The sequence below is a fragment of the Canis aureus genome, chromosome 22, assembly GCF_053574225.1.
Source record: "Canis aureus isolate CA01 chromosome 22, VMU_Caureus_v.1.0, whole genome shotgun sequence".
Lineage (NCBI taxonomy): Eukaryota > Metazoa > Chordata > Mammalia > Carnivora > Canidae > Canis > Canis aureus.
In genome coordinates this window covers 43,638,260-43,656,675 of record NC_135632.1, presented here as the reverse complement: position 1 = coordinate 43,656,675, position 18,416 = coordinate 43,638,260, and the positions used below count along the sequence as shown (strand labels likewise).

At 47.4% G+C, this 18,416-nt stretch overlaps 1 protein-coding gene across 3 annotated transcripts; it reads left to right on the top strand.

Annotated features, from left to right (window-relative positions):
- Positions 1-3,076: 3,076 nt before the first annotated feature.
- SLC25A38 (solute carrier family 25 member 38) lies at positions 3,077-15,171 on the top strand. Of its 3 annotated transcripts, none has more exons than XM_077865713.1 (7): positions 3,091-3,312; positions 7,919-8,040; positions 8,609-8,693; positions 9,592-9,771; positions 9,981-10,149; positions 11,904-12,070; positions 13,841-15,171. In XM_077865713.1, the coding sequence occupies exons 1-7, from the start codon at positions 3,259-3,261 to the stop codon at positions 13,961-13,963; spliced, it is 900 nt and encodes a 299-aa protein (XP_077721839.1). In that variant the 5' UTR covers positions 3,091-3,258; the 3' UTR covers positions 13,964-15,171. The 3 variants fall into 3 exon arrangements, with proteins under 3 accessions (XP_077721840.1, XP_077721839.1, XP_077721838.1); XM_077865712.1 differs by having other exon boundaries at positions 3,094-3,327; XM_077865714.1 differs by lacking the exon at positions 11,904-12,070 and having other exon boundaries at positions 3,077-3,327.
- Positions 15,172-18,416: the final 3,245 nt, after the last annotated feature.

Sequence of the window (18,416 nt, the reverse complement as noted above, 5' to 3'; positions counted from 1 at the left end):
TACAGCTTGCCATGTGTGGGTAGAGCTACTTGATAGTCGATGAACTGCAAATGCATCCTGCTCACCACTGTGGGCAATTCAAACTGGTCAGGAACTGGGAGAAAACACGTGCTTATGTTTGTGAAGTTTTAGCCAAAAGGTAGTATATGTTTCCTCACTGGGAAGACAGCAGGAAAATGCAAGGAACTTGATCATTGCAAAAGATAGGGAAATGGTTTGTCACAATGCTGTTAGAGAGGTTTGTGGCTTCTATGTGCTGATTAAACACACAATGCCATATGGCCTGGGTTTGTTTCACAGCTCGACCCTGATATTTTGGCTCTTGGAGTAAAATCCCAGGACCCCTACTCTGTGGGGACATACCCCCAACACCTCACACACACCGTAGAGTCTTCTACCACTTTCTCAGAGACGAGCCCATGAATAGCTCTACCTCCTTGCTCTCTCTCATAATCTGGTCATCCCCAGCTCAGTGGTGAGGCTGGAGGCAAAGGTCAAAGGTCACTGGCACAGAAGAAAGAAAGCCTGAAGCAGTGACAGGACCATCCTTTCTGCCGAAGCTTCTGGTAAAGCCATTAGAATTTTTTCCCTGCTGGTTGTGCCCAACCTTGAGGCTAGGCACAGAGGGTGACTCCCCCCACTGCTGAGGGCAGTGTGTGCCCTTGGAGACTCTTAACACTGCTCTTTTAGACTGTGTTTGGGGTGGAGGGGATGTTCAAATGGATAGGAGCGTCTATTGGTTACAGGATGGAGCCCATCATAACATACCCATTCACCTCTCTGGGAGGCCACTAGTTGTAAAGAGGCTCACCCAGGTGCAAGGCACTGTAAGGCTCATCTACTTTTGCCTTGGAGGGCGGGAACCAAAGTTGCTGGTTTCAGACTCTGCCTCCCATCCATCTCCGGTTTCCCATGCTTACTACAGCTTTTTCCTTCTTGGATGGTGGCAACGCCTCCAGATATCAAAGCTTCTGTGAATAAAGCTGTAAGGGGGGGTCATGTATCCAAACAGAGGTATATGTTTTTCTTCCTGGATTGAGAGTGACTAAAGTCACTGGGATGGGAAAGCATCATGAAACCTTAATGAAAGAAAGGCCAGAATGAGCTCAGGGGACCTAATGTATAAGTGGGGGCAGTTAGGTCATAGAAACAAAAATTACCTTCCATCGACCGCAGACAAATCAGGGGAGCTGTGTCTGATGCTAATGACCTTTTTTTGAACTAAAGTCACAAGCAGCATTTTCACCATATATTTTTCTTTTATTTTTTAGCTCACTGCTCCAAGTTCCGCCATTAAGTAAGTATTGTTCCAAAGCCCTCGCTCATCTGCTAATGAGTAATGCTTCTTTCATGCGATCTCATACATTTCCACATCTCCAGGATTGGAGACGATAGGGGGACTCTGGGTTCCAGGGCTGGGAGTATGGCAGAAGCAAATACAGAGGAAGAAAACCTGGCAGGCATCTACCACCCTTGAAAGCCAGCGCATATCTTCTGAGCCCAGGGCCAAGCCAATGCACTTGCCTGTGGTGGGGTAGCCAGCGACAACAGGCTTTCATTGTGGGTCCCACCTCTGCCCCAACCCCAGAGTGGCTAAGGGCTGCCTCTGAAATACACCAATCCACTGTTTCTCAAAAGTAGGAATCCTTGCCCTATGGGGGAAAATGTAGCTGTTCTCTAAAAAGAAGTTTTAGCTTAGCCATCAACACTGTACAAAGAAAATGAGCCTCATGCTTAGAACAAGATAAGCAGATTTATGGTTTTTTTTTTTTTTTAATGTTTATGTTTTGCTTCATCCCTTCTGGGGATAAAGAGCTGCTTTCTTGCTTGTTCCTTGTGACTTAATAGCACAGGAATGAAGTCTTTAAAAACAGCATCTTAAAATAAATAATAAAAATAAAATAAAATAAAATAAAAACAGCATCTTACTCCCTAAATTTATCAGTTTCTTCCCTGGCCTAGATTTCCTGGGTGAAGAATAGATACTGGAAAGTATTGGAAGCCTGTCACTATGAAAAGCTTGAACTTTATTCTTCAGATAATCAGGGACATGGAAGGTATGTGCCTGCTTTTTTCAATAGGAGTTGCAGGATCCCAGCAGCAGTACTTTTTCAACGGCTCCACCAGACTGGAATAATGGGAAGCTGGGAGACCATACAGGTTATTCCTAGAATCCAGAGGAGAGGTAAACCATAATCTTAAAACGTCTAGACCACTGTGGTCTAATAGATAGGTAGTGTGAGCCATCTGTGCAATTTCTAATATTCTATTAGCCATATTTTTCAGAAAAGGAAAAAAATACATAAAATTAATCTTAATAATATATTTCACCAAATATATCCAAAATATCATTTCAACATGTAATAACCATTATTAATAAGCTATTTTACCACATTACTTAAAGTCTTAGAAATGCAGTGTGTGGGGGCGCTTGGGTGATTCAGTTGCTTAAGCCTGGGACTCTTGATTCTCCACTGAGGTCATGATCTCCAGGGGTGAGTTTGAGCCCTTGGAGGGGGCTCCTCATTGAAAAAGCCAACGGGTAAAGATTCTGTGTCTCCTTGCGCACTTGTGCGCGCCCCCTCTTTCTCTCTTAAAAAAAAAAAAAGAAAGAAAAAAGAAATGCAGTGTATGGCCAATTTACAGCACATGGCAAAGTCGTTTAACAGAAAAATATTCCACATTGCTTTAATTTTTAATACAAATTAACTACAATTAAAAATTCTGGTCGTCAGGTACACGAGCCACATTTGTAGGTCAACAGGCACAGATGACTACTTATGCTGGATTCGGAGTGCAAACGCGTTCAAATCCTTGCACCAGACCTGGCAGCCCCGGCCTGGTCTCGGCGCGCACGCCCGCTCAAGCCCCGGGCCAGGGGAGCCGCGCGCCCTGCCGTGCCGGACACCTTCGCCGGGTGGCACTGCAGCGAGCACCCTCCGCAGCGCCAGACCCGCCCCGGCCCCCGCCCCGGCCCCGGCCCCCGCCCCGGCCCCGGAAGCGAAATCGCGGGGCTGCGCGCGGTTCCTCCGCTCTCTCCGCCCCCGACGCAGCCCGCCGGATCCGGGCTCCAGGAGCGTGCCGCCGGGCAGGATGGGCCGGAGCGCCGAGCTGGTCTAGAGCCGGAGCAGGGGCAGGGGTGCCCCGCGGAGGGCGCCCCCCGCAGAGCCCGCGCGCGCTCGCCGCCTTCTCCCGCGGGCTGGCCGGCGCCGGGCCCGCGCTCCCGCCAACGGCCCCCGCAGCCCGGCCTCCCGTCCAATGTTGCAGAAGTCACGCCCGGCGCTGCTGCAGCCTCAGGATGTCGGGGACAAGGTGGAGACGCTTATGGTAACGTGCGCGGAAGGGACGCAGGGGTTCCGAAACGCCGGCTCGTGGAGCGAGATTCGAGGTGGCCGAGGGCCAGCGGCCCTCCGCTCCCCGGGCGCCTGCGGAACCGGGCGGGGACGTGGCGGGAGAGGGATGGGGGGCGAGGGAGGCGTTGCAACCCCCCCCCCCCGACAGACGAGCCGAGGTCTGTCCCGGCAGTGAGCGGAGTTGCCGGGACCCGGGAGTGGCCGGGGTGTGCTCGTGCGACCCCGAGGGAGGTGCGAGCGCTCCCGGAAGTTGCCCTGAGTTGGATGCCTCAAGGCCGGGGGGGGGGCGGGGAGGGCGCTCGGGCGGGTGTTTGGGCCGCCGCGAGGCCCAGTGGTGAGGCCAAGCCTAAAAAGCAGCGTGTGCCCCAGCGAGGTGAGTCGGGGCTGCGGGCCCGCGGGCCCGGCGGGAGGGCGGCCTCTGCGTCTCCACCTCCCCGCGGGTGGGCCACTGGCGCGGCGGGGGGGGCGCCGCCAGGCCACGCCCCCTGAGCCCGGATTGGCTGCTGCGGTCGTGCCGCCAGGCCGCCATTGGTGGAGGCGGGGGCGGGGCGGGGCGGGCCGCGAATCGCCGCCGCGTTCGTGCCACCGTCGGGTTCCCGCCCGCAGGTCACAGCTGCGGGTCACAGGCGGGGTGTGTGGGGGTTAATCCTTGAAGAAGGCAGCGGCCGCGGCTCTGCTTTACATCTTTGGAAACGTGCTTGCCGTTTCTCTTTCTGGGTCCTCCGGCCGTGGCCTGGAGACTTGAATAGGGTTCAGTTTTTTATTTTTTTATTTTTATCTTTTAATTTTTATTTATTTATGATAGTCACAGAGAGAGAAAGAGAGAGAGACAGAGAAATAGGCAGAGGGAGAAGCAGGCTCCATGCACCGGGAGCCCGACGTGGGATTCGATCCCGGGTCTCCAGGATCGCGCCCTGGGCCAAAGGCAGGCGCCAAACCGCTGCGCCACCCGGGGATCCCGGGTTCAGTTTTTTAAAAGGAAGTCAGTCGCTCGTGCAACCTGTTTGTTAACTTACTGCTTTTGCCTACTGTGTAGTATTGGGTTTCTTACCCTCCTTCCTCAAAAAAACATTGTTACTCATCGGTTTTTTGTTTTTTGTTTTTTGTTTTTTTGTTACTCATCGTTTTCACCTTGAATAACTTTCGGCTATTTAGAAAAAAACATACCTTCAAAGGGTGTTCATGTGACAATATCGTAAGGCTATTCAAGATGAAGGGCACCGGGGTGGCTCAGTGGTTGAGCTCAGGTGATCCTGGGTCTGGGACTGAGTCCGCATCTGCCTCCCCACTGGGAGCCTGCCTCTCTCTGTGTCTCTCATGAATAAATAAATAAAATCTTGTTTTTAAAAAAGACTATTCAAAATGAAAAAAGTGTAAATTCTGGATTTGTTTCTGAAAACAATGGTATTACCTGTTGTGTGTGGGGTTTTTGTTTTTTAACTAGTAGAGGTTTGTCTGTACAGCTGGTATATATTTAGTATCTGCTCTGTCCTAATGCCTGGAAAATTACAAAGTTAAAAAAGTTAGAGGCTCTATTCATTCAACAAATATTTATTAAACCAATAATCTGCCCAATCATTAGGCTGTAAGGGTAAAGACCTAAAATAGTTCTGCAACCAGGGTGGTTAGGTGTGTGTGGAGTATGTGTGTCAACGACCACAGCCTTAAAAGACAAATCCCATACAATACCTATGAGAGAATTGGGTAAGCAGGGCAGAGAACTGCACCAAAGCTGCAACTACTTGTCATGCCCACAACCCAAGCAAAGGGCTGAAGGGAGCCTGGGGAGATGACCCTCTCCTGGGATGGGCCACGCAGGGCCCCCACTAAGCTTTAGCCTATGGAATTGTGCTCAATGGAGAGCCATCCTGCAGGTGATGGGATTCATTCATTTTTTACTCTTGGCCACCTACTGTGCACCAGGCTCCCTGGTCAGGGCTTGGAAGTACCATCATGAACAGGACAGCCAGTGGCCTCTTCTGTCCTAGACCCTAAGGGTACTGAGGAGCACTGAAGGCCAACAGGGCGATCAGAGGCTTTTTCACTGCAGGTGAAAGCTAAGCAGAGACCCCCAGGGATTAATCAGAGTGGGAGGAGCTGGGATGGGGTTTTTCAGAGCTAAGAGAAAGGCAAATTAGAACTGGCTGCACCCAGGCAGCCCCGGTGGCTCAGCAGTTAAGTGTCTGCCTTCGGCTCAGGGCATGATCCTGGAGTCCCGGGATCAAGTCCCACATTCGGGCTCCCTCCATGGAGCCTGCTTTTCCCTCTGTCTCTGCCTCTCCCTGTGTTCTCATGAATAAATAAAATCTTTAAAGAAACAAAAAGGGTAACAAGGGGCCACTTGATCCAGAAAGGACCTTGTAAGCCTACCAGTGGCCTCAAACTCTCCCTTAGGACACATTGGTCACTTCTGTAAGTTCCAGGTTCATCTGTAAAATGGGTTAAAATACCTCGCTTTTAAGTGTACACAGATACCTCACCCAGTGCTGCTCCAAGAGGTCAGGGGAGGGTAGGTTAGTAGTAGTGGAGGCTGCTGGGACAGATGGGTGTGGGCAGGCACTGGCAACACTGACAGTATATCAGCAGGACTGGGTCATGTAGCAGGAGGTACAGTGAGGAGTCTCACGTGTCTCCCAGACTTACCACTGGAATATCTTGTGGAGTGGAGGCAGGGCTGTGGTGAACTATTGACTGGGTTTCCATTTTGGAGCCAGAGTTGGAGATGCCTGGGGGCCTCCCAGGGAGAGGGGTGCTGGGCTGAACTGGCTGTGGGCGTGGTGCCCTGTGGTGTGGGTGAGGTGGCCCTGAGGGGCTGTGGCTAGGGGAGATAAGAGAAACCTCTGAGACAGGGACTGTAGCAGCCTGAAAAGCAGCCCAAAACAGAGGTGGGCCAGCTGTTTGAAATGCACTGGAACGGCCAAGTAAGGGAAGGTCTGGGACGGGCAAGGGGGCAAGGGGTCCGGGGATGGGCAGGTTCCTGATGAGCCGGAGGGGCAGCTTTAGCTGGATGGCAAGTGGTGGGGACTGAGGGATGACTAGCCAAGAGAGAGCAGAGGAGATGTAACATCAGGCTGGAAAGATAGGGGCTTTGATGCTTGCTGCCAGAAGATGCCACTTGGAAGGATGAGGCCGAGAAGCTCAGACTCACAGGAATAGAGCTTAGCCAAAGGAGCAGGACAGGGAATGGTGAGGTAGACACATTTTGCTTGGTTGTAGGTGTTGTATTATCAATTCTGTCACCCTTGGATACTTGACAAGCCTTTTGAACAGAATTAGGAAGTTAGGACATCCAGTATTTATTTATTAAGTGATTTTTTTTTTTTTTTTTTTTTTAGTCTTTTAAGTGGTTCAAGTTCTAATTTGAGACTTGCTCGTTTGGTAGAAATGTGGAGTGATCTCTGTTCCCTTTTGTGAAACAAAAAAACCACAGTTTACGCACATTTTAGTTCTGGGTGGGTGGCTGTAAGGTGTATAACCGGAAACTTCATAGTGTCTTAGGACAACAGCGTACTGTGTGTTAAAGAATAATAGTGCAAGTGCCATTTAATGAGAAGATCTTTTTGGATGGAGTTTGCCAAATGTCTTATTTCGAGAAGAGGGCTTTTCTTTCCTGGTTGGATTTTTTTCTTTAAAGATTTTATTTATTTATTTGAGGGGGCGGAGCATGAGCCAGGGGGAGGGGCAGAGGGAGAAGCGGACTCCTCACTGAGCAAGGAATCCGACACCTAGGACCCTGGAATCCTGACTTGAGCCTAAGACAGACGCCTAACCAACTGAGCCACTCAGGCACCCCCTGGTTGGATTTTTAAATGCACCTTTTCACAATTGTTTGTGATGGAGCTGATTCTGCAGCAAGCCGCGATGCCTCTAGCATGGTGGGCTCATGGAAGGACATTTAGTCTTTGCCCTTCTGAGTGGCGCCTCTCCATTAGCCAGGGTATACTACTGTCCTGGTTTAAAGGAGAGCCAGCAAACCCAGGGGTCAGGGGTAGCTGCTGGTCTACAGTGCCATCTGTGATCTGCTTAGGTCCCGGGGAGGGGCATGGGCATGAGAGAAAGGGAAAGCTTCAAGTTAATGAAATTGACAGGGTTTTACAGGAAGTGGTCCAGGTTTCACACTGAACCTGAGCTTATGGTTTCACTTCCTTTGTCTCACTCCTGTAAATATCTACAGGTTCTATTACCAAGAGAGCCCCGCAACCAATAGTTCAGACACTAGGTTGATTTTACTTCTGTGAAGATAAGGTGATGGTCCATAACTTTTATTGTCGAGACAGAGAAGGAGCTGCAGTTGGTGGCCTAATTCACGGATGGACGTAGATGTGTTGTTCAGGAGGATACTCCTTGCTCATTCTCAAGATTAAGGGCAGAGAGATCCCTCTAGCAGGGAACTCTGTTCTCCACAGCATTCCAGCACTCTTCTTTCCTGGGTACACTTTTCCCTTCTCTGAAGTGGGAAGATAATACAGGTCGTCGCCAGGTAGTCTCTCGGGGTGGAGAAAGCAGCAGGGGCCATGAGGCCTGTGGCTGCAAAGTTGCTGATTCAGTGTTCTCTTGCCCTAAAGCTGCATCCGGTGATCAAGGCTTTCCTGTGTGGCTCCATCAGTGGGACCTGCTCCACACTCCTTTTCCAACCCCTGGATCTCCTCAAAACACGCCTGCAGACTCTCCAGCCCTCAGCCCATGGGTAATACCTGCTGTTCTCTCCATTTCTTTGAGGAACTGGTTTCAACAACTTCTCTCAGACACAAAGCATCTCAACTGTGTTAAGTCAACTCCCCTTCTGCGGGTTGCTTAAAGAGAAACCCAGGCCATGCCCAGCTTCTATTTGATATTTCTTATTAAGTAAATGGGCCCTCTGAAGACCCCTTCCTGGGATCTGCCTTGGGGACCTTGCATTTTACTGTGCTAGCTTGTAATGTCATAACTGTGCTGTCTGATATGAGTAGTATGGGTGGTCTTCTGGAAATAAGGCGAGTATTAGTGTTTCATTTATGCCCCGCATTGGGCTCAGCCCTGAGGGAAGTACATCAAATGCATGTGAAATGGGGGGTCATCCCATTGTTTGCAGTGTGAATGGGCAGATACACACGTCTGTGCCAAACCCTGCACATGTGGAAACTCAGTGATTCCCAGATGTGTTGTAGAGATTCTTGAGTGCTCTTAGGAAAGAAGTCTTTGGATGGGAAGTTCTTTTATGAGGACAAACTCTAAGGGATTTTTTTCTTTCTGGCCCCCATTTTGTCTGCTTTCAGATCCGGACGCATTGGGATGCTGGCTCTGCTCTTGAAGGTGGTTCGCACGGAGAGTATTCTGGGCCTTTGGAAAGGAATATCCCCTGTAAGCTGCCTTTTGGGTCTCCTCTTGCACCCTCTGCTTTAATAGCCCTTTCTGGGGTGGCTCAGCAGTTGAGCATCTGCCTTCTGCTCAGGGTGTGATCCCTGGGGCCCTGGGATCGAGTCCTGCACTGGGCTCCTCACTGGGAGCCTGCCTCTCCCTCCGCCTATGTCTCTGCCTCTCTCTGTGTGTCTCTCATGAATAAACAAATACAGTCTTTAAAAAAAAAAAAAGTAGCCCTTTCTCATACACCTCACATATCCTCCCAAGGAAGGATAGGTGAGCGTCAGAAGCAGGGGGAGGACTTGTGTGCTCTCCTGGTCTCTGTTGCTACTCACTCTTGCCAGAGGGCTTCTCCCTGTCTGTGTTGCCCTAGACGCAGCTTTTTGGAGCAGTGGCAGGTCTAGAGCAGGTGCAGCTGGTACCCCAGCTGCCAGCATATCCTTGCCCTTGCCCTTCGATGCAAACAGGCCGAACCTGCGTTTCTTTACCTGTGGGCTCTTCCTGGCCCCAGGAACCTACTTTGCTGGGAGTGCCAGGGCGTGAATGCTCACCCCAGCCCACAGCAGCCCCTTCCCAATGGAAGATGACCGCTGATGTTTAAAAACCTCACTCTCCCTCCTCAACAGGAGGGGTAACTCTGAGGTGCCCTACGCTGATTCCCAGAGTTTCTCCAAAGGGATTCCATTGCCCAGGGCAGTCAGTAATGGGTCGGCAACCTGACCTTCACTGGCTGCCATCTCTCTTGCCTCACTGCCCCATTCTCTTATGGATATTACCTCCACACCTTCAATCAAGTACTTGCGTGCAGATCTCCATCTTCTTTTGGTAAAACCCAGCTAAGACAGTATCTAAAAGCATGAGTCTCTGATTTCTTTCCTCCCTCTGACTTATTCTGCAGTCCATTGTGAGGTGTGTCCCTGGAATTGGCATCTACTTCGGCACTCTCTACTCCTTGAAGCAGTACTTCCTGCGAGGCCATCCCCCCACCGCCCTGGAGTCCGTCATCCTGGGAGTGGGCTCTCGCTCAGTTGCAGGGGTCTGCATGTCACCCATCACTGTGATCAAGACACGTTACGAGGTGAGTCTGACTGCTTCAGGCCTTCAGGGTGGATGAACAGAAGCACTGGGCTTTTGTCAAGGGGCCACTGAGGTCAACTCCAGATTTAGAATCTAAAAGAGACCAGACCCCATGTGCCCTGGTAATGCCATGTACCCTGAAGTCAGGTTGGTTCATTGTTCAAAACCAGGGCCGCTGTGAAAGCCACTGGTCTTATGCTTCTTTTGCAGAGTGGGAGGTATGGTTATGAGAGCATCTATACGGCCCTGAGGAGCATCTATCGCAGTGAGGGGCACCGGGGACTCTTCAGTGGCCTGACAGCAACACTCCTTCGTGACGCACCCTTTTCTGGAATCTACCTGATGTTCTACAACCAGACCAAAAATATCATGACCCATGGTATGGACAAAAGAAGGTCTGGTAGGGAAGAGATATCTCCAAGACCTCGTATCCTCACCACTTTCTCTGTGATATGAGACTCTTTATTCTTAGCATCTCCAGATTCTTCTTAGACTGTTAGGACCTAAGCCATGTCAGCCTTGTGTCAGGGTTGGGTGCTAGGCCACAGTAGTAGTGGTCATGACATACTTGGCCACTGACCTTTCGAGTTTATAGACTATTATAGCAGAGTACTGGTATTACACCCCACACTTCTTGAGTGGGGTGGGGTGGAATAAAACATGTTTTGCAGAAGTCCTGCAATAATACCTCTCAGATTTACCTGATCTTTAGAATGCTGGGTCCCACCCAGGGCCTCCTAAATCAGAAACTTTGGGGTAAGACCTGGGAGACTATTTTTCTCAAGAAGCACTTGATCTGATTCTTATCAGACACGTTTGATAAAGTTAGCACCTCCCTTGCCGTGTTCCCAGTTGAAGTGATTCTGAGCCCTCTGTTTGGGTGGAAGGGTACCAAACCTCAGGCATTCTGACAGACCCATGCTGTCAGTAAGCTCATGTTGGTCATGACGGGGGTACGATCAGTGGGCAGCGAACGTCTAACTAAACAGAGCCTGGTCCTGATAGAAACATCCTGTGGAATGAACCTGCATTCAATAAGGTGTCCCTGGATAATCTGAGCAAGGAAATGCAGTCAAGGTTGTGGAGGTGGGAAAACTGGCATGCCACCATCACGACAGTGGTAATCAAGTAAGTTGGGGTGCTTTAGGAGTTCATTGCTCTGCCAAAGGCACCAGGAGGGATGACAGGTATGCAGGTCACAGCCTTATGTTGCCCTAGAAAGTTAGGGCAATAAGGGAGCTTGTATGTACATTTTTGACTTCCCTATATGTATAATTGTTTATTCCAATTCCATTTAAGAGTAAGTTGCAGGAGTGATGCCCCTTTACCCTTAAATACCTCCATGTGTGTTTCCTAAGAACAAAGAGATTCTCTGAGAACGATTTCCTCAAAATCAGGAAATTTATTTTTTTTAATTTTTTAAATTTTAATTTTTATTATTTTTTTAAATCAGTAAATTTAACACAGTTACAGTTCTTTTTTTTTTTTTTAATTTTTATTTATTTATGATAGTCACACAGAGAGAGAGAGAGAGAGAGAGAGAGAGAGGCAGAGACACAAGCAGAGGAAGAAGCAGGATCCATGCACCGGGAGCCCGACGTGGGATTTGATCCCGGGTCTCCAGGATCGCGCCCTGGGTCAAAGGCAGGCGCCAAACTGCTGCGCCACCCAGGGATCCCCAGTTACAGTTCTTTAGTCTCTAGCACCTATATCAGGAAGCTCATGACGTTGCTTGGACCCATTGTGGGCGAGGTTGACTTTTTGTCACTTGGACAAGATAGTGTCCCCACTGAAAACTCATTTTTTCTTTTGTAATTTGAAAGCGCCAGTGTGGGGGAACACTTTGAACCTGTATAAATCTGTATAAAACATCCTGTTGCTTTCACTTGAATGTTTGAACTTCAATCAGTGATTCTTGCCCAAATCAGTTATGGTGATGGTTGTAAAGACAAAATTTTAACTCCATCATTCCCATTCACACTTGGTTATAGCTTTAAATATCCACTCCTTAACCTTGTTTGAATCTAGACTCCTCTGACTTTGGGGAAGAATCTGTGGGCCACTTGGTATTGATATTTATGTGATGAATGTGAGATTCATTTGTAATTGAATGTCGCCTTTGTCCTGTTTCAGACCAGTTGGATGCAAACCTTATCCCTGTGGTAAATTTCAGCTGTGGGATCTTTGCTGGCATTCTGGCCTCCCTGGTAACTCAACCTGCGGATGTTATCAAAACTCATATGCAGCTCTCCCCAATGAAATTTCGGTGGATTGGCCAGGCAATGACACTCATTTTCAAAGTAAGGCTATGGAGTAAATATTGGTTCTTGTGGTTAAGGCGCTCCCTCTCCCTCCCTCTCTCTCTTTTTCTCTCTCTCTCTCTCTCTCTGTAGTTCATGTCTTTTAAATATTAAAATCAGCTGCAGAGCTTTAAAAAGTCCCCACTCCCAGGTCACAACCTGGGCTGCTTCTATCTGAAGGCCAGATCAGTAGCTTAAGTTCCCCAATGATTCCAAAGAATCACTGCTAAAAACATCTGGTTGGTTGTGGGTTGTTTTGGGTTTTTTGTTGTTGCAGGGTTTTTTTGGTGGTGGGTGGAGGGAACTGACTACATTAGGACAACCTGTGATACCTGTCAAACCTGGCAGATTGCTGGGCTCCACCCCAGACCTATGGAATCAGGCAATCTGGAAGGGCCTGGTCATCTGGTGATCAAGGACCAAGGAGGAACTAAAGTCAGAAAAAAATCACAAACACATTATTTGGTTTCTAGAAATTTGCTCTAACACAAATGCACAAACGGTATTATTAAAGATTTTTTAAAAATAAAGATAAAAAGTACAGGAGACATAAAGTACACTCAAGCACCATTTTTTAAAAGAGTTTATTTATTTATTCATGAGAGTCTCAGAGAGAGGGGCAGAGACTTAGGCAGAGGGAGAAACAGGCTCCCTGTGGAGAACCTGATGTGGGACTCAACCCCAGGATCATGACCTTAGGAAAGGCAGACACTCGACTACTGATTCACCCAAGTGCCCCCACTTAAGCACCATTTAAAAGCCCTTGGGTCGGTCCCTTGGAAGCACACAGTTATCACATACCAGCTATTGTTGTTCAAGCTAAGTTTGTCCCTACATTTTTATATTTTTCTGTATGTAGCAGAGGAAACAACATGAGCCTATGCATGCTTTATCTGTCTCACCCTAGATATAAACAGATAGTTTGGAATCTGATCATAGTCTTCACTGCTTGGGTCGTCTGCTTTCTTATTCTCTATACCTAAAACCCTAAACTTGGAAAATAATATTCTTCAGTTATGTATGAAAATAGCAGGAATGATAACGGTTGGAATGAATAAATCAGTCCACATTATGAAGGAGGAATAAGAGGTGTTTTGTCTTTAATTCTTATATAGGACCACTAAGAGCATAAGATGCTCCCTCCAGGCACACAAATGGCCAAAAAGGCGCCCTTTTCTCTAGCTTGGTGCCAGAACCCAGGGTGTGGCATTCACACTGTGGCCTGGATCTTAGCTGCCTGTTGGGTCTTGGTGCTTACGTGAGCTATATAAGCTATCCAGCTGTATATGGCAATCCAGTATAAAGATTTTCAGCTGAGGGGGATCCCTGAGTGGCTCAGCGGTTTGGCGCCTGCCTTCGGCCCAGGGCATAATTCTGGAGTCCTGGGATTGGGTCCCACGTTGGGCTCCTTGCATGGAGCCTGCTTCTCTCTCTCTCTCTCTCTCTCTCTCTCTCTCTGTGTTCTCTCATGAATAAATAAATAAAATCTTTAAAAAAATAAAAAAAGATTTTCAGCTGAGAAATTGTCCTAGCTAAAGCAGGCCTAAAAAGATAGAGTTTAGTAAAACGTTATGCAAAAATGCTTTTATGCAAAAAAAATGTTTTTAGTTCATTGTCTCCTTAGATCCATTATTCCGTTTTGGTATCACCTATAAAAATCTAAAAACCTAGGCTCGAAAATGGGGTAACAGAGACCCTCACTCTCACGCTAGGTGTGTTCATTGCGTTGGTACTTGGCTTCTAGAGTATTGACGTTCGTTTTCCTCATAGGATTATGGGCTGCGTGGCTTCTTCCAAGGTGGCGTCCCCCGGGCCCTCCGCAGAGCTCTGATGGCAGCGATGGCATGGACCGTGTATGAGGAGATGATGGCCAAGATGGGACTGAAGTCCTGATCAAGAGGGACCAGGCAAAGATGGGCTCTGTTGCCCTGCCTGGCTCTTGCCAAGGGCTGCTTCATCTCACTGTCCTAGAGTAAGATGAAGTCCTATCTGGAAAGCCAGGCTGATGTATCCCCTTCATTCCCCAGTTTGAGTAGGGAAGAGATGGGCCTGACTCAAGCCTTCAGAATCTCCCCAAAGTGGAGTTACTGCCACATACAGCACACTGGGAAGTTAGAAGGGTTTGCACATCCTGCCAGGCTACTCGATAAGGCATTTCTGGAAAGAGCTCTTTCAGGTGGCTCTGCCTCAGCCACCCACCTACACCAGGCTGCCTGTTTGGATCTGTTCTTGCACAAGGCTTCACACAGCCAGAGAAGCTGCAGCTGAAGAGCTCCAGTGGCGGAAGCCGGGTTGGTGGAGAGAGAGGGTCCTTGTCACCAGGCTTTAGTGTGTCTGGGATGCTGATAGGATGAGAAAGAAGAGATGTCATTACTTAATTGGTTACTAATCACCTCAGAGGCTCTGAAGAAGTGGGGACAGTGGCTTCTTAGCCTGTAAGTGTCCAGATGACATTCTTTTTGGTTTTGGCCTCTGCACTGTTTCAATTACAAGTTGTTCTGGCATTTTTCTGCAGCTAAAGTTCGCATAAGTAAAGTGGAGCACTTTATCATTGAAAACTGGAAAACCTAGTGTCTGTACTGTGTTTTAAAATAACCCAATAGTCTAAGGGGGCTGGCTCTTAACCTGTATAGGTCCTAAAAATCTAAACATTTTTTTTAAACAGCTTTATTTCACACATTGTACAATTCACTCATTTCAAATAAGCCATTCAGTGATTGTTAGTATTCATCACTATGAATCCATTTTAGAACACATTCATCCCCCAGTAAGATCTCAGATTTATAATTAATCCTCATTCTGAGCCCCAGCCCCCAACCACCATTGATCTGTTTTCTTCCATAATTTGCCTTTACTGGACAATTCGTATAAATGTAGTCCTACAATTTGTAACCTCTTGCATCTGGCTTCTTTCATATGGCATCATGTTTTTGAGGTTTATCCGTGTAGCATGTTTAACACTGTCCTTTTATTTGTTTATGGCCAAATAATACAGTATGCCTGTATGAGATTTTATTTTTCCATTCATGAGTTGATGATTATTTGAATTATTTCCACTCGGGGCTCTTATGAAAAATGCCACAATGAACATTTATGTACAAGTGTTAGTGTGGACCTATGTTTTCATTTCTCTCATGTAAATACATGCCTAGGAGTGGAACTGCCGGATCATGTGGAAACTATGTTGAACCATTTGAGAAACTACCGGACTGTGTACCATTCTACATTCCCACGAGCAGTGCAGAAGGGTCCTGGTTTCCCCCACATCCTCCTCAACACTTGTTATTGTATGTTTTGTTTATTATAGCCACCCTCGGGGGTTTCTAGGTGTTTCTATCCACATGCCAACTTAGGAAAGAGCCATTACATTATCATGACAGCAGGAAGGGGAATTTTGGTCTGGTTAAGAATATAGGCTGTTCTAGATGGAAAGCTTGGTTCTCTACTTATTTAGACACACTTGTAACTGTTCACAGAAAGTGGGGATAGTAATGATGAAGGTTAAAGGAGCAGATGTTTCTGGTACCCTGGGTTAGTTTCCTAGGGCTGTCACAACAAATTACCACAAATTGGGTAGCTGCTAGCGGAAATTTATTCTCAGTTTTAGAGACTAGGAGTCTGAAATCAAAATGTCAGCAGGGACATCTTTTCTCTCAAGGCTCTAGGGGAAGATAGCCCTGGTCTCTCCAGGCTTCTGGTGGTTGCTGACAATTTTTGGCATTCATCACTTCAATCTGCCTCCATCTCCACAAAGCGCCTGCACATCTGTCTCTATGTCCTAATTTCAAGGACACCAGTAAATGGATGAGGGCCCACCCTACTCTAGAATGACCTCAGTCTGATTACTTCTGCAAAGACCGTATTTCCAAATAAGGTCACATTTCCTAGGAGCTAGGGTGAGGGTTAGGACTCCCAGGGTATGCACAATTCAACCTCAGACACACATTAAGTTTATTTATTTTATTTATTTGTATTAAGTTTAATTACAAGTTTAAGTTTATACTTAAGGTTTAGGTTAAAGTGTCCCATTCAAAATAACAGAAGGAGGAGTCTAGGAGAGGACAGAGAGGATCCTAATCTCAGCTGCACTGAAGCCACCAGTGCTTGGTGACCTGCATGCATGAGGTCTCATGCCAGAGAAAGTAGAAGATTATGTAAGACTGGAAATGTTGCTGGGATAGGAATGGAGGGAAGGCCGGTCACCACAGGTGATGGATATAGGGGTTGCCTCCCAAAAACTTAGGCCCTGACCCTGATCTTGGGCCACGGGAGCCTCATGCCAGTGGGGGCCCTCCCAAGAGCCCCTGGCAGACCAGGGACAGAGATGAAGTCCAGAGGTATAGGCTTCACTCCAATCTATTCATCTTATACTTGGCCGGTGAATTTCAGTCACCAGAGTCACCTTACATGTTCATTTGTTCTTTCAGCGCAAAGAAATCATAATTTGGAGAAACAGTCTAATTTCCTCTAAACATGGAGTAAAACTGGAACTGCCCCTTTTAACCCTGATTCCAAAGGCAAGTGGCCCTGGATAGCTGCATTCTCTCTGGCCCAGGAATTGGTTTTTCCTCTTCTGCAGTCTGTAACAACTATTAAAGTTTGAGTTTCAGCTGATTGGAAACACTGCCCAGTGCCTTTTTAAACTAATTTGTTCTTGGCTACCTCAGACTTAAAGCAAATTATTTAGAGGGAAAGCTTTGTAGGAAGGAAACACTTATTTGGCCACTTACAGGTAAGGCCTAGTAAAGCATGGGCCAAAAGAGGATAGAAGCAAAGCTTTCAAGATGTTATATTCAGTTTCCAAAAGTAAATTACAAAATATTTCAATCATAAAGAGTAGAGCAAATGGTACAGTGGCCCTTCATTCCCATTACTGAGAGATGAAACAATTATCAGGATTTTGCTACCCTTGTCTTTCCACTCTCCCCTTTATGAAGGCTTTAAAAAAAGAAGACTCCAGACACAGCACCATTTCACCCTTCCATAGTTCATCTCTAAAAACGTACACCTGTAAAAATAATGAACTTTCTTACATAACTACAATGTTATTATCCCACCTGGAAAACGTTAACAAATTTTTTGCATATTATCCAATACCCAGCCCATATTCACATTTCCAGTTGTCTCAAAACAGATTTTTTAGGGGTGCCTGGCTGGCTCCGTCCATCAAGTGAACCCACTAGTTCAAGCCCCACATTCAGTTTAGATGAAGGGGGATACAAAAGCAGAAGGAAATTAGATAAAATTAAGTGTCCTTATAACCTGCAGTCCATTGCCAAATGCTTGAGGCAGGCAGAGTATAATGTACTCCAGGAAGCTCCCACCCATCTTCACGTTAATGCCTTGCTAGAGAGAAAAACAACCTTAATTTGACAATAGCAAGGCCATTAAGTTTCCAGTGATATTTAGCATATGAATATCCTTCTGGAATTCACCTTATCCATACTTCCCCTAACCCCAAAGTATTTATCAATAGCTCCTCACAATCCCAGAGCAGCAGCCACTGCTGCTCTTTCTGCCCAAGAGTCCTGTCCCCATGTTTTAATAAAGTCACCTTTTACACCAAAGACGTCTCAAAAATTCTTTCTTGGCCTTTGGCTTCGGACCCCACCAATATTCCAAAACTACGTCATAAAGCTTACTTAAAAATAAGATCTTAGGGATGGCTCGGTTAAACCTCCAACTCTTGGTTTGGGCTCAGGTCCTGATCTTGGGGCTGTGGGATGGGGCCATCCTGGGCTCTGTGCTCAGCCAGGAGTCTGCTGGAAAATTCTCTCCCTCTGCCCCTCACCCCCACTTGTGTCGGTGGACTCTGTCACTCTCTCAAATAATTTTAAAAAACAAAATCTTAGTGTTTTTTACAGTTGGCTTATTAGAATCAGGATGCAAACAAGGTCCTGAGGTTCCTTCACCAGATCTCCCACGGGGTAAGTAAATTTGAGTGAAACCATAATTAGAATGAGTGAATTCCCGAGGGTCTCATCAAGTTAGGGAACGGAACAGCAGGCACAACAATCACCAACCTAGATCTGCTCCCCAAGGCAAGGTCCCTCCCGTGCCCCCCAGGGTGAGTAGCTTGCTTTCCAACTTCTTGCTGACTTCAAATTCTCAATTCTCAATTTTTTTCACCATTCCGTCTCCAAAAATAGTAGCCTCTAGGTGTTATCTCAGCGTCCAAGTTCTTCCCAGTGGTTCTTCCAAGTGGGAGCCACTGGGTTAGGTGGCCGACAAAACACAGGTCTAAGGTCAGTGGTTCTCGAAGAGGCTGCATGTTGGACTCACCCAAACAGTTTTAAAACCTGCTGATGTCTGGGGTCTGCCACCCAGAAATGTGAATGTAAGCAGC